Source organism: Carya illinoinensis, chromosome 1 (assembly GCF_018687715.1).
Source record: "Carya illinoinensis cultivar Pawnee chromosome 1, C.illinoinensisPawnee_v1, whole genome shotgun sequence".
NCBI lineage: Eukaryota > Viridiplantae > Streptophyta > Magnoliopsida > Fagales > Juglandaceae > Carya > Carya illinoinensis.
Window position 1 is genome coordinate 26690267 of NC_056752.1, and position 16171 is coordinate 26706437.

A 16171-nucleotide genomic window follows, 5' to 3' on the forward strand; every position below is an offset into this window, starting at 1 on the left:
AGGAACTAGCTTTCACGCATGGTGAGGAAGGTAGTTTTGCCATGGTCCTGTTCGTTTGCAGGCAGCAACACTATCTAACGTTCATGCCACCAAAATATATGTGTTGCTGCACCCCTTGTATGTGGCGTCAACGTCGTACTACCATGGCCTCCTACTTACATGTGACAAGCATCCATTTCCACAACATCATAATCTACTTCATCTTTACAGAATTTACCAATTGAAAACGAAACAAGGTAGATGGTAGACACCTTTGTTTCGACTCCCTTCTTAATGTCGTTATTTTTATACAATCAATGATGGTTCTCTGTTTGTGGTTGCAAAGAAGAAACTAGTGCTCTTGATACTATGTTCTTGCAGCTCCCACTATCAATGATTAAGCTGCATACCTTGTGATTAATGGTGCATTGGGTTTTCAAGACAATGTGCCTTTGGGTATAATCTCCATGCTTTGATGCCAAGAGTAATCGTTGGATAAAACTGCTCACAAAGTCTCCTTCATCACCTTCAACAAGTTCACCCTCTTATTCTCTTCAACTTTGTCCTGCCTAGCTGAATCATCACCCTCCACCATGTTGACAAATTTCTGTGTGGGACATTCATCGGAACAATGTTCGAGTTGGCTGTAACGGAAACACTTCCTGGTTATTGGCTTGCTATAAGGATTTTGGCTACTCCCTTTACTCCCAATAAGGACGGTCATGGGTTTTAGGGACTAGTTATTATGGGGTCTTTGGTTACAACTGGATGAAAAAAATTGTGTTGGGTTTAGTTGAATAAGGAGCTCGGTTCCTCTATTTGATGGTGTGAGGTTTGGTGGTCTTGGGGGAGGGGTAGGTTAGTTGCAATTCAATTTCATGGACACATTGACTACTTCTGACAATCTGACAGAATCCACACAATGTGAAGTGTGACTTTGTCATGTATGGCAACATGCAACCCTCCAATGTACCTCGCTACTTATTGTCCTTCAGTTTCTGAGAGATTGTTTTGAGAATTTAGGCAATAAAGTTCCTTAGTGTACTCATTGACTGTCCTGGAGGCTTGCCAATAGTTTTGATATTACTTATATAAGATCTATTCGTAATCGGGAGGGAGGAATCATGCTCTCATCAGCCTCTTCATCTTGGGCCAAATGCGGACTGGTTGCTTACTGTGGTGTTTTTAATGATTTTGCATTTATTCCCACCAAGCTAATGCTCCTCCACGTAGCTTATAGGCCACCAATTTTACTTGTTAAGCTTTCGGTATTTGCAAGTAGTCGAAGAAGTTTTTTACTTCAAAGAGCCAATCAAGGAAGTTATTGACATGAAGATGCCCATTAAAACACGCTAAACCAATCTTTATCTTGAAGTTGGTATTGCCATCACTAGCCCTATGGTTTCCTTAGCCCACAACTCCGGGAGGCTTGCCGATAGTTTTGATATTGCTAATATAAGATCTATTCATAATCAGGAGGGAGGAATCATGCTCTCATCAGTCTCTTCATCTTGGGCCAAATGCGAACTAGTTGCTTATTGTGCTGTCTTCGATTATTTTGCATTTGTTCCCACCAAGTTGATGCTCCTCCACGTAGCTTATAGGCCATCAATTTTACTTGTTGAGCTTCCGGTATTTGCAAGTAGTCGAAGAAGTTTTCTAGTTCAAAGAGCCAATCAAGGAAGCTATTGACATGAAGATGCCCATTAAAACACGCTAAACCAATCTTTATCTTGAAATTGGCATTGCCATCACGAGCCCTTGGTTTCCTTAGCCAACCAACTCCTTGAGTTCTTCATTGCTGGAGGAGTTATTACACGCATGGTCCTATCATGGTGGCACAAACCTTCTGCCCCCACCTAGGTGATATCGGTCTCTCCTTCCGCCATTTTGGTCCTTGTTCCCTTCAATGCGTACGTTAGTGATAGACTTCTGAATTTCCAATAGAATGTGTGCGATCCCTTCAAAACATTGTTGGATTTGATGGTTCTGTGCTTGAACAGTTTCCCAAAGGGCTTGTACCCTATGACCCCCATCCTGGTTATTTTCATTTTTTACCATTGAGTTAGGCAAACCCTTACTCTAATGTCAAAACTAATGTAGTGACAACAAAATTCAAGTGGAAGATCTATGTCTTCTACTAACAAGGAATTCACAAAAAAATGAGCAACCAAACACCATAACTTTTTTTCAAAGGGAAAAAAATATCCTGGCACTACAATACTGGACATTAGTATAATGTAGATTAGAAAACTAAGTAAACTTTCTCAAATGGAAACCTGTTGACAAAATAAAGAAAACTAATGAAGTTTTCTCAAATATAAACTTGTTGACAAAAAAATATGCAAGATGATAAATAGGCCAATATTGGGAAGTTGCAATCTTTCCAGAATCACATTGCTAATTTATTTTGTTGCCATGTTGGTCTACTTATGGTCCACTTCTGGTCTATTGCATTCTACATTACCAAACAACCTATAGAAAAAATAAACTTTGAAAATTGATCCTTGGTCTTTTTCTTGCCAAAATGATGATGATCCCTAAGTACAAGACTCGGCATGTAGAACTAGACTGAAAATGACTCCACTGTGCTAGGTGCAAGCGCGAAGCTTGGCTTGTAGAGTTAGGTGGGAGATGACTTGACCACGCTAGTAAGGTGGCAAGCGCGGATCTCAGTTTAGATGCAAACGTTTACCTAAAAATAAAGAGTGTGTATTCTTGTGAGCATTCAATGGATTTTTGCTCCTTGATGTGGGTGTTTGTTTGATGTTTCCATTTTGGCATTGATATTAGAGTTTGATTGCAGTAACTCGCATTTAAGTGGGCAGGGAGCTCGTCGACCCCTAGGTCTCTCTTAGGCAATTTTCAAGCCCATCAACTCTTCCTAAAGGAAACTTGCACCAAGCGGTTGTGGAGTCTGAAGGTAACCCACTAGCAGTGGTGGTGGCTCAGGTGTAAATAGTGTTTGTTGGAGAAGATAGTGTGTTAGTGTTGCTATCCAAATGTGAGTGCGGAGCTCAGTTTTGAACCAGGTAGGAAGCTTGTTCAACCTTATTGGATGGCGAAGAGAAACTAGAATACTTAGGAGAGGTGTTCCCTCTTATGATCATCAGGGTGCGAGCACAAAACAGAGCAATGCCTTATGGCAGGGAGGGAGTGAGACACTTAGGAGAGGTGTTCCCTCTGTTGATTACCAGGTGCAAGTGCAGAGCATCAACTTTGGCGGGAGATCGACGAGACTACATTAAGGCGAGAAGGGAGTGAGACACTTGGAAGAGATATTCCCTCTATGGATTTTCGGGTGTGAGCGTGGAACATCAATTTTTACAGGAGATGGACTCGACCGAATTGAGACAAGTTGGGAGTAGCACACTTGGGAAAGATGTTCCCTTCATTGATTGAAGGGTGCAAGCACGAAGCATCAACTTTGGCGAGAGATGGACTCAATCACGTTGAGATAAGGAAGGATTGGGATACTTGGGAGAGGTCTTCTCCCGTTGATTGTTGGGTGCAAGCACAGAGCATCGACTTTGGCAGGAGATGGACTAAACCACGTTAAGGCGAGAAGGGACTTGGACACTTGGGCCTCCATTGATCATCGGGTGCAATCGTGAAGCATTGACTTACAGAAAGGACATTTGGGAGAGATGTTCCCTTTGTTGATTACCTGGTGCAAAAAGAGACAAGGCTCAACCGCATTAATACAATGGGAGACAGAGCTCAACAATGATGCTACGATGATAGATATAGCTCAACGGATTTGGTGGAGCCAAAGCCAGAGCTGAAGCTCAATTGCATTGCTAAGACAGGAGATAGAGCCCATCCGCACTACTGCAATGGGAGATAGAGTTTGAAAGATCTGGTGGGGTGGGAGACGAAGCTCGACTGCGCTACTACGCTAGGAGATAGAGAGCTCAACCGATTTGGAGATGGAGCTCAATCATGATACTACCATAGAAGATAGAGCTTGACTACGATGCTGCATCAGGAGACAGAGCTCGACCGATCTGGCAGGATGGGAGGGAGCTCAACTGTGTTGCTATGATGGGAGATAGAGCTCAATCACGATACTACCACGAGAGACAAAGCTTGACCACACTGATATGATGGGAGACAAAGCTCAACTGCACTACTAAGATGACAGACAAAGCTCAATCGCGTTGCTATGATGAAGGATAGAGATCTACCATGCTACTATGATGGGAGACCAAGCTCAATTGTGCTGCTACGACAAGAGACCATGCTCGACTATACTGCATTGATGAGAGACAAAGCTTGACTACACAAGGGAATTTCTTACTGTGGCGAGGAAGCACACAGGTAGCAGACTCATTGTAGTGAGGAAGCTCATGATGGGTGAGCAACTCATGGCTCGCCATGAGGGTGGAGAGATACAATCTGGTGTGTCCAGCTAGGCACGTTATAGCAAAGCTCGGACTTGCTCCTCATGAGCCCTAGGTGCATGGCAGTGCAACCCACTATGTACTGCCATCTTGGTGCAGTGTCGTGGATTAGACCATGACACATGAATGCTTGCGGTGACGGATTCCATTGGATGGGCAGGTTAAGAAATGGCCGCCATGCGCCATGGCGAATAAGCATGCTATGAACAAGGGATGGTGGCGAGTTGGTGTGGTGAGGGCCTCCCTCTATGTGTTTTGTAACCACTTGGCCGGAAAGGGAGAAAGAGTTATTTTCGACCCACAGTGACACTTTAGGCCCCAGACAGTGTTATTTAGAGTCCACGACTATGATCCGGAGCAGTGATCTGGTGTTCGTGTGTACGTCCATTTCAGTAAATAGGAATTAAATACAACAAATATAAATAGAGAACAAGATACGTAGATTTACCTAGTTTTGCACAAGACCTACGTTCATGGGTTATTTGGAGGGCCAATTGATTATAAATGGGAGTATTTTACAATCTCTTATGGGTCCCCATAGCTCATTATAAAAATGGGATTGGTGCCCCCTACCTCCTAGAGAAGTCTATAAGCCCCATGATATTTAATCTCAAATCTCTTTTATTAGGCCCCTGTCAGTGATAGGTGAGAAAGTTGACTTTATGTCGCTTCATCTTTTCTCCCCATCACTTCCTTTCTTTACTTCTAACATCTTTTCATTTTCTTAGCTTTTGTCCCCTCATTTCCTTTACTCTATCTTCCTCTAGCATCTTGTGGTGGACTAAGCTTGGTGCTGAGATGTACTATACAAACAATATGCGAGTGTGGACTTCACTTGAGAGAGGTTGTGAGAGGGAAGTTTAGATCCTAGAATTCATAGTCACATTGACAGAAAAGGATTTAGAGTTTAAGATATAGAGATGGACTATGTGATATGGAGATAATAAGAGGGAAATACAGAGACAGATAAAACAAAAGAGATTGAGGTTGTGATTTTCATGTAGATTGAGAGAGTTTTCGAGAATGTTTGGAAGTAGAGGCCATGTGGTTTTCCAAACCATCATGCTTACTTTTTATTGTTTATTTATATGAAATGTAAATATATATATATATATATAGTGTGAGAGGGTTATTTATGAGCGTGCGAGTGCCCACCCCATCATGTGCCCACTATATACCTCTTTAATCTTTATCATTGGCCACAATAATAGGCGGGTTTGGGTGACTGGGAGCAGTTTAAGTGGATTGGGTTTGAATGACCCACCACCCATATTTAGATGACATTGTTGAAGTCATGTTGCATACAAGACTAATTAATGCTTAGTTGATGAAACCAAACATATGATGAAAATGATGCATTGTGAGCAATCTGCAATTTGAGAGTCAATTTTGTTCATGATGATACAAGTGTCAAAAGTTGATGAGGTTTGAGACACTAAGTTTTTCATGGGGATGAGATTTTTGGGATTATTCGGTACTTTCTTTTCATTTTCTTGAACTTTTGTATAAAGGGAATACAAACATAATAATCCCTTTCTCTCTCTCTTTTTATATAATTTTTTAAAGCTTTTAGTGTGAAATGGCATATTTTATGGGAAAATAATAGTATGCTCCATGGTTTTGCTCCATCATTTTGATCGTTTAGGTATTTTATTTTATTTTTACATAATGGTTAAGGAAGTGATTATTAGTATATTGATATTTAAAAAAAATATTTAAAGATGTTTAAAAAAATGTTTGAAAGAAAAAGAACAAAAAAAGAAGTGAAATGTGCACTAGAAGACGTGCTTAACGGTCAAACCTAGGCAGCGTAGTAGCATCACCTTATTTTATGATATGGTGAAGTAACTATAAAGGTTGTTGGATGCCTTTGTGTAGTGATGTGTTAATAGCAACATTGTGACTTCTAGGGGTGGGCGGTGTGTCCCTGCAACCTTATCACTACCCCTACCTTTCGGCCCTTGCTAGGGTGGATGGGGGAACCAATCCACAGATGGGAGACATCTTGACAGAATTCGCCAGCATGCATCTGGTTACCGGGGGAATGGGGCCTAGGTTGGGCCCAAGCTTGCCCAATCCAAAATTATATATTTTTTAAAAAATAAACTTTTAAGTATAAAATGACGTCGGTTTGGTGTTTGAATGAGTACTATATAAAGAAAATGACAAAACACTACATCTCTCTCTCTCTCTCTCTCTCTCTCTCTCTCTCTCTCTCTCTCTCTCTCTCTCTCTCTCTCTCTCTCTCTCTGCTTTTTCTTTATGAAGGTTGTGACTATGAGATACCCACATGCCACAATGTGGTCCATAGGTCTGAGGCCACGAATGGCCGTGGGTTTGTGAAGAGACCCACAACCATTCATGGCCATGGTTCTTTGCTTTGACCCACGGTCTTACCGCTTGTGTCATTGTAGTTTTTATTTTTATTTTTTAAGATGATATTCTTTTGGATTTGTATTTGTGTATATATATATTTTTTAAGATGATATTTTTTGGATTTGTATTTGTATATTTGTTGTTTGATAATCGATTTAGGGATTTACGAATAGATCTATCTATGGGTTTGGTGAAGGGATTTGTGAAATCTAGGTTGTTTGGCAGATTTTGGATTGTTTGCACAACGAATCTACCCCGACACCACCCCACAATGGCTGGAAACCAACTTCCCCCCTCCCCTGGCCCTGTTCGGGGGGTGTGGGTTGCACCTCTAATAACTTCAACTTGTTAATTTTGTGGCTCAAGTCCTTCTACAACTAGCTATGGCATATATTTTTTGTCACAAACTAATAGAGTTTGATAGATGGGTCATTTTGAAAAATAGATCTAATACCAAGGATTGCTTTGAAACCTTTTTTAAGCCGGAGAATCAAAGTTTAAAAAGTTAAACTCTAGGGACTAGTAATTTCTTCAATATTTTATTCAAAAGTATGTCTTCCCAAATAATTAGATATACACATGTATGTTATCTTCTTATCTGCATTAAGGACCAAGATGAGATACCTATTTACATGTGATTATATTGCTATTTTTTTATATCTACAAAGCAAATAATAGCTACCACTTCTTCAAATAATTAATCAAATAAGTTGGGAATCCATTTGGTTAAGAACAGTATATTAACACATTTGAGAAAAACTTAGTTTATTCACTATCAAAGATATTCCAACAATATTATTTAGAGATTTGCTTTTATCACACAAATAAGAGGAGATTGTATCAAATGAAATAAAAGTAAGTATATTTCAACAAAGTTATTTTATTTATGTACTCCAGAAAAACAAGGATATTGATGTCATGCAAATACAAATAAGTGATAACATGATAGGTTTATTATCTAAAATATTAGAAATTATAACTTTCAAGAAATTGGTAGACAACATAATAATCGGTCATCTCAATATCTTTTGCTATAAGTTGTGCACACTTATGATGGGAGCCAATAATTATGTGTACTCATTTTCCTTCAACGGTTCTTCTAATAGGACATTCCTTTGCAACTTGCAAAGTTTTAATAAGGCAATTTTGAAATGTGCACAAAAACTTTATACTATTTTTTCCTATAAATTTTTTTTTTTTTTTTATGTTTTTTCTTGCAAGGTAATGAAATATATTATTTGTATATGCTCGGTGGACTACCAAGCTACAAGTCTCACAACATAAGAGTGAGATTCTCTAGAAAGCCAAGGTCGCGGGTGGCCAAGAGGGCCCACTTGAAGACATCGGATCTCAACAAGAAATGCAAAGTTTGCTTAAAGTTGGCCGACAGGCGAAAGAGAATCAACTAGTTTAGTTGTGATCTGAGTAGGCTTATAATAGGGAATACTCTAACCCTGGGAACCGGGGCCAAGCTATCCTTTGTTTTTGGCAAAGTTTGTCCATCGATAGCTGAATTTATCCAATAAGTGCATGAACATTTAAGATAGGTTTGGAGAGTGAGATGAGATACAAATTTTGTAAATAGTAGGGAGATAATTTGAATTGAATATTTTTTAAGTTTTGAGGAAAGAGAGAGAGAAAAGTTGAATAAAAAATATTATAAACTTGAAATATTATAAGAATATAATTTTATAATATTATTTTGTTTAAGAATTTGAAAAAGTTGGAATTGTTTTTTATTTTTAATTTAAAAATTTGAAAATTTTGTAATGATTAATTTAAAAATTTGTATTTGAATTGGAAATGCTCCCTGCCGATCGGGTGACTTCCCTATTTTTACACCAACCATTAACATCTCAACAAATATGAGATTTATGTACTTTATGGCGTATAGAGTATACTGAATCACCTGTCCTCATTTCTCTCCCCTCTCATTTCTCCTCTCCCCTCTTTCCTTCAGGGTCGGCTGATCCACAAAGCGAGTTAGACGGTTGCCTAAGGGTCTACAGCCGAAAATTACAAATTTTATTTCATCTCTCTTATACTCTAGACTTCATTCTCTAATTTCAAACTCTCTTACATTCATCTTGCTCATATTTGGCATTGGCAGCCTCTCTCATCACCACATTGCACTTGCAGATGTTGAATGGCTGTCTCTGCTGTGCTGTGGTCGATGAAGCCGAAGGTAATCTTATGAATCTGCAAATTTTGCTTTATACAAGTACTATACAGTAAACTTTTATGGTTATAAAGAAGACATGTTTGTGTGGTTCAGCCGGCCCTATCTTCTAGTCTCAGTTAACATCCTTTCATTTAATTTTTTGTCTTCTTCTTCAACGTTTCAATCGAAAGCTTTAAAAATTGAAATTTGAATTCACATTGCCCATGGGCCATGTATTCCTTGACTCCTTTTTAATTTATTTTTTCAATTTCTATAATGTTAATTTATTTATTTGATTTTGATTATTAATATTAATATATTTTATTTTATTATGTAGATTAATAGTTTTATATAAGAGTGGAGCTCATTTGTTATATTAAAGTAAAGCCTATTTGCTAAATCAGGTTCAATTGTTTTATGTTAATATTTATTTTATTCTAAAATATTCATAAGCATAGTAGAATTTATATAATAGATGTTGTTCTTTTTTACTATAAAATATGTCTAATAGAAAATATACATCTGGATATGAAAAATTTAAAGAGAGAGAGAGAGAAGAATAGAAAAATTATTAAATCCCAAAAATGATTTTTAAATAAATTTGTTACTAGCAATAAACAAAATATAATGGAAAATTTAGATGAAACATTTATAGATAATCAAGAAATATACCAAAAATGACCAAAAGATAACATAATAAATCAAGAAGTACAACAAAAAAGATATGGGGATAATGAAACAATCCAACCAAATGAATCTAAGGATAGTGCTCAAGCATATATTGCTATAGTTTTTGCGAGAGAATTTGTGAAAAGCATAGAAGAAAATAAAAATACTGATGATATATCTAATCATATTCCTTCAAATATTTATAAACCTGCTCAATGGAAACACGTTGATACAAAATTAAGAGATTTATTAGTAGAAAATGGTCCTATTAGATATAGCCATATAAATTTTCCTAAAGATGAGAGAACTCTAGACATTTTTCTACTACTTATTATATACAAAACTTGTCAAATGGGGAGAAACATGATAGAAAATGGTTAGTGTATTCAAAAGACTTGAATAGAGTATTCTATTTTTGTTGCAAGTTGTTTAATTCAAAGCCTAGTATAAGTCAACTAGCTAATGAAGGAACCGATGACTGGAAAAATCTTAGTGCTAAGCTTAATATCGATGAAACAACCAATGAGCATATTACTAACATGATTGCTTGACTTGATTTAGAAATGAGATTATTAAGAAATAAAACAATTGATAAAAAAGTCCAAGAACAAATTAACAAAGAAAAAGATCATTGGAAAAAGTATTACTGAGAATTATTACTGTAGTAAAAACCATTGGTAAAAATAATTTACTATTTTGAAGACAAAATGAAAAGATCTACCAAGAAAATAATGGAAATTTTTTAAGTTTGATTGAGATGATTTTTCAGTTTGATTCAGTAATGCAAGAACACATTTGACATATTCAAGATGGTGAAATCCATAATCATTATCTGGACATAATATACAAAATGAGTTAATACACTTGCTAGTAACTGAACTTAAAAATGATATTATTAAAAAAATCAAAGAAGCAAAATATTTTTCAATTATACTTGATTGTACCCCAGATGCAAGTCATAAAGAACAAATGTCTCTCGTACTAATATGTGTTAATATTTCAACAAGCCCAATAAAAATAGAAAAACATTTTCTAGAATTTATTAAAGTAGATGATATTAGTGAAAAATGTATTTTCAGTGAACTATTAAATGCAATAAAAAATCTTGAACTTGATATTAATAATATTCGAGGACAAAGTTATGATAATGGGTCTAATATGAAAGGCAAAGAGTAAGGAGTGCAAAGAAGATTGCTTGATATAAGGCCCAAAGCATCTTACACGCCATGTGGTTGTTATAATCCTAATCTTGTTATATGTGATATGGCTAATTCTTGTTCTAAAGTTATTTCATTTTTTAGAATAGTTCAACGTATTTATTCTTTATTTTCTTCATTAACAAAGCGATGGAAAATTTTGTAAGATAATGTGCCGATTTTAACTCTTAAGCCACTCTCACAAACACGTTGGGATAGTCGAATTAAAAGTATCAAAGCAATAAAATTTCAAACTCTACAAATAAGAGAAACTTTATTGAAACTAGCAAAAATAATTTAAGATTCTGAAATAAAAAGTGAAGCTAATTGTTTAGTAGCATATGAAATTGAGAACTTTGAATTCACATTATGCATGACCATATGGTATAATATATTATTTGTGGTCAATACTGTAAGTAAAAGTATGCAATCAAAAGATATGCATATAGATGTTGCTATTGATTAGTTGAAAGGTCTTATTTCTTTTTTTCAAGATTATAGAGAAAATGGATTTAAATATGCTATGATTTCATCGAAAAAGATTGCAATTAGTATGAAAATAGAACTTGTATTTAGAGAAAAGTGAATAATTTATATTTTATAGAAAAAATTAGTTTGATGAAAATGACAACAAAGAAACAACATAATCTGCTGAAAAATCTTTTAGAATTAATTATTTTTTATTTATAATAGATTAATCAATTTCTTCAATTCAAAGTATGTTTGAACAATTTCAAATATATGAAAATATTTTTTATTTTTTATTTAATTTCAAAAAATTGAAATCACTTAACGATGGTAGTTTACAAAAAAAAAGGTCTTAGTTTTGAAAACTTTTTGAAATATGATATTAATGGTTTAAAAGAAATTTTCTGAAGTAAAAGTTTTAAAAGAAATTTTATTAGTAGAAGAAAGTACTTCGGTTGATATATTAAATTATATAAAAAGACTTGATTTTTTCTAAATGTATATATTGCTTATAGAATCTTATTGACAATACGTCTTACTGTTGCTTCTGCAGAAAGAAGTTTTTTAAAATTAAAGTTGATAAAATCTTATTTAAGATAAATAATGTCTCAGAAAAGATTAAATGGACTAGCCATATTATCAATTGAGAATGAGATATTAGAAGAACTTAAATATAAAAATTTAATTAGTAATTTTACATCTAAAAAAGTAAGAAGAATAATTTTTAAATAAAAATATAATTAAATATAACTTAATTTAATTTGATTGAATAAAAAGGCCCATTTTAACTTTTCGAGACTCAAAATCTATCGAGTCGGCCCAACTTTCCTTCTCTCTCCCCAGCGCCATCTACTTATTTCCTCTCCCCTTTTCCCTTTCTCTGCAACTCCCCTACGCCCTTTTCTCTTTCACATTTTCACTTAAAGCACAACAGTCTAATTCTCATACTTGCATGTTGGGGTGATCCTCATATGTTGGGGATCAAAGAAAATTTGTCAATTCAAAAGTTGTGATTTTCTTTTTGATTAAATGCTCTACCCCGTCGCACTGGATATCTAGGAGCAAGAACACCAGTTGCTTTACCAATAACAAATTCATCAGCATGACCATATATCTCTCTCTGTCGGTGCACCATTATTTGGGACTGCCGATAACACTGGCCTTAGTAATTTCCCGAGAATATCCACCTGCACTCCACATTTATATGCTCTTTTTGGGCCTTCGGTATTTTATGCGAGTAAGGGAAGGTCATTAGCAACAAGCTGAATTGCTAACTTTTGCCCTTCATTTTTGTCGCCAAGTTTTATAGTATCTGATTCAATCTAAAGAGGTTCAAATTCTCTGTTTCTTTTTTTTTTTTTTGAAATACTGATCTCATTAACCATGAAATAAAGGGGTACAACTCTCTATGGTCCAAAGTGACATAGGTCCACTCGGCTACATCATCTCCCTATGTACAATATGTAAAACACAGCTCGGGCATCTCTCAAGCTCATAGACATCTTCTACCATCTTTGTAGCCACTTTTGCAAGTTGGTGTGCTGCCATATTTGCCTCTCTATAAACATGGGAGGCTGTCCAGTTGACACTTGAATTCAATACCCTTTTCGCATCTTCAATCAGGCACCCCCCTAAGTTCCAGTCCACTTTGCTCTACAAACCATCCACCACCCGCTTTGCATCACCCTCCAAATAGACCTGTTGCAACCCCAGGTCTCTGGTAAACTCAGTTGCAACCAACAGACCATAAGCCTCGGCATCGAAAGGAGTCCCTCTTAAAGGTCTTTGAGCTCTTACAGTGCCAACTACCTGTCCTTGGAAGTCCCTGACTATCACACCTATCCCAACTCTTCCCTCCTTTGCTCTAACAGCTGCATCCCAATTGAACTTGTAGGAGTTATGCATTGGTTTGGCCCACCTAAGTCCTGCTGATCTAGCCTGTTTCTTTGTTCCTTGGTCCGTTACAAGAGATTCTCTGAAAATGGATACTTCTTCTATGGCCTGTTGATACAGCTTAGTGGGATGGGTGAATCCTTTCCCATGATACAGCTCGTTTCTTCTAAACCAAATCCTTTTCAGTACCACTGCAGTATCTTCCAGTTTAGTAGCATCCAAGTTCTCTACTAGCAAGGACCAGATATCAAAAAAGAGGTCACTATGGCAGGACATCTTCTGGACCTTTTTACAGCTTTGTTTCCACACATCCTGAGCCGCAACACAGCTCCACAAGGCATGACTTGAGGTTTCAATGGCTTGAGAATAGATAAGGCAATTGCTGTCCTCTACAACCTTCCTTCTCTTCAGATTTGCTAGTGTTGGTAGGGCCTCACTACATGCTCTCCACACGAATTGTTTGACACTTGGAGAGGTCTTTAGCTTCCATATACTCTTCCACACATGCTTGACCTGTGTTTTTTTTTATGACTCCCCCTGAAAATCAGCCTCCATTTGCCTGTGAACATGGTACCCACTTTTCACTGAATACTGGCCATTGGTGGTGAAGTGCCAGACCATCCTATCTTCCCTACCCCTAGCATTGATGGGAATTGCTTTTACAACTTCATACTCTTGTGCAGTTAACAGCTCCTGAATGAGAGGATACTTCCAGGTTTTTAGATCACTGTCTATAAGATCACTTACCTTTTCACACTCACAGCCCACTGGTCGAGTAGAAACTACTCTTTTTGATGGAAAAGAGGTTATCCACCAATCCTTCCAAATGTTAATATTGTGGCCATTGCCCACTCTCCACACTCGTCCCTCTCTTAGAATTTCCAGACCTGCACACACTCCTCTCCATGCAAAAGAAGGCCTTGCCCCCAGTGTTGCATCTAGGAAGCCAGTTTTTGGAAAGTATTTTTGTTTTAAGACCATAGTAGCTAAAGAGGATGGATTCTGTAAAATCCTCCATCCTTGTTTAGCAAGTAGAGCCAGGTTGAAGCTTCTGTCAATGAGTGTGTGAAAGGTTGCCACTTTCTGCCTCCCCACTACAGCTGGAAGTCCCAAATACTTCTCAAAGTTGCTTGTTGCTTTAACACCTGCTTGCTGCAATATCTGAGTCCTACATGCTGTCTGTGTGTTCTTGCTGAAGAGGATTGAAGACTTATCTTTGTTCAGGACTTGACCCAATGCCTTTCCATAGACTTCAAAGACTTTGAGGACACATGCTAGTTCCTTGGATGTTGCTTGACAGAAGAGAATGCTATCATCTGCAAAAAACAGATGATTAACTGTGATGGGGCCTCTTCCAACAGGTGCAGGAGTGATCTGTCCAGCTTGTTCAGCTCTTTTCAACATTAAGGAGAGGGCTTTTGCACATATGCTGAAAATGTAGGGAGACACTGGATCTCCTTGTCTAAGTCTCCTCGATGGCTTGAATTTCCTTTGTGGCTCTCCATTAACTAAAATGGAATAGGATACTGAATTAAGGCAGGACTGAATGAGCCTAATCCATCTCAGTGGGAATTCCATCTTGACCATTACAGCTTCAACAAAACTCCACTCTATCCTGTCATATGCCTTACTCATGTCAATTTTTAGTGCCATACATCATCTTTTTCCTTTCATTCTTGAGTTCATAGAGTGTAGAGCTTCATAAGCTACTAATATATTGCCTGAGATGAGCCTACCCGGGACAAAGGCACTTTGGTTGAGTGAGATGAGGTTGTGGAGAATACCTTTCATTCTATTAGCAAGGGTTTTAGACACAATTTTATAAAGCACATTACAAAGACTAATTGGTCTAAACTCAGCTACTCTCTTGGGGTTTTTCACTTTGGGAATAAGGGATATGTAAGTGTCATTAACATCTTGGAGGGACCTACTACAATTTAGGACTTTGAGTGCATAAGAGTATACTTCCTCCCCCACCACTTCCCAATGTTTTTGATATAAATGAGCTGGGAAACCATCAAGTCCAGGTGACCCTAATGGATTCATCTGAAACACAGCACCTCTTACTTCCTCTCAGGTGAATGGTTTAGAGAGCCAAGACTTCATATCTCCTGTCAATTTTGACTCCAAGGCATGCAAGCATTCATCAAAACCAGTGGGACAAGAGGTGGAAAATAATGTAGAGAAATAACATGTGAACACTTCACCTATTCCTGCCTGGTCAGCAATTACCCTCCCTTGTTGGTCCTCAATGCTTCTAACTGTGTTGGTTCTTCTTCTCTGAGAGGCTTGCTAATGGAAGAAGTGCGTATTCATGTCACCATGTCTTAGCCAGTGTTGTTTTGCCCTCTGACGCCACTTCACATCTTCTGCAGCCAGGGATGATTCTACTCTCTTCTGGAGCTGTTGCATTTCTGTTATATGGGAACCAGTACCACTATTCTGAAGGTGGCTTATTCTTTGTAGTGTCTTTGCTTCGTGCTTATGGTTGTCCTGCTTTGTTTTTTTTCTCCATTGCTGTAGGGCCTTTTGGCATGTTTCCAATCTGTGCCTCATTGTGCAGCCTGAGAGACCAGCTGGTCTGGTACTCTTCCATCCATTTGCCACTATATTATGACAGTCTTCATGTAGATCCCATGCAGCTTCATACCTAAATCCTGGACTCTACCTTTTCCTACATTGGTTTGTGGACTGTTTGTTTATGTAGAGGGGGGAGTGGTCTGATTTTACTGCTGCTAGTGCAGTACATGTTGCACCTCTGAAGAGTTCTTGCCACTCCTTGTTAGCCATAGCCTTGTCTATTCTTTCCTTGGTAAAATCCTCACCCCTTCTATTGTTTGACCATGTAAAGTATTGTCCCAAGTGATGCATATCATATAGCCCACATATCTCAACAGCTTGTCTAAATGCTTCAATTTGGTTGTATGGTTTGCTGGATGCCTCTTGCTTTCCTTTTTGATGCAACACTTCGTTGAAATCTCCTGCACATAGCCAAGCCACTAATGATTGAGGCTTTAACATCTCAA

The 16171-nt window shown here is 37.4% G+C and overlaps 1 protein-coding gene across 1 annotated transcript; it reads right to left on the reverse strand.

Annotated features, from left to right (window-relative positions):
* Positions 1-12905: 12905 nt before the first annotated feature.
* On the reverse strand, positions 12906-13421 carry LOC122278076. The gene has a single exon (XM_043088190.1). The coding sequence runs from the start codon at positions 13419-13421 to the stop codon at positions 12906-12908; it is 516 nt and encodes a 171-aa protein (XP_042944124.1).
* Positions 13422-16171: the final 2750 nt, after the last annotated feature.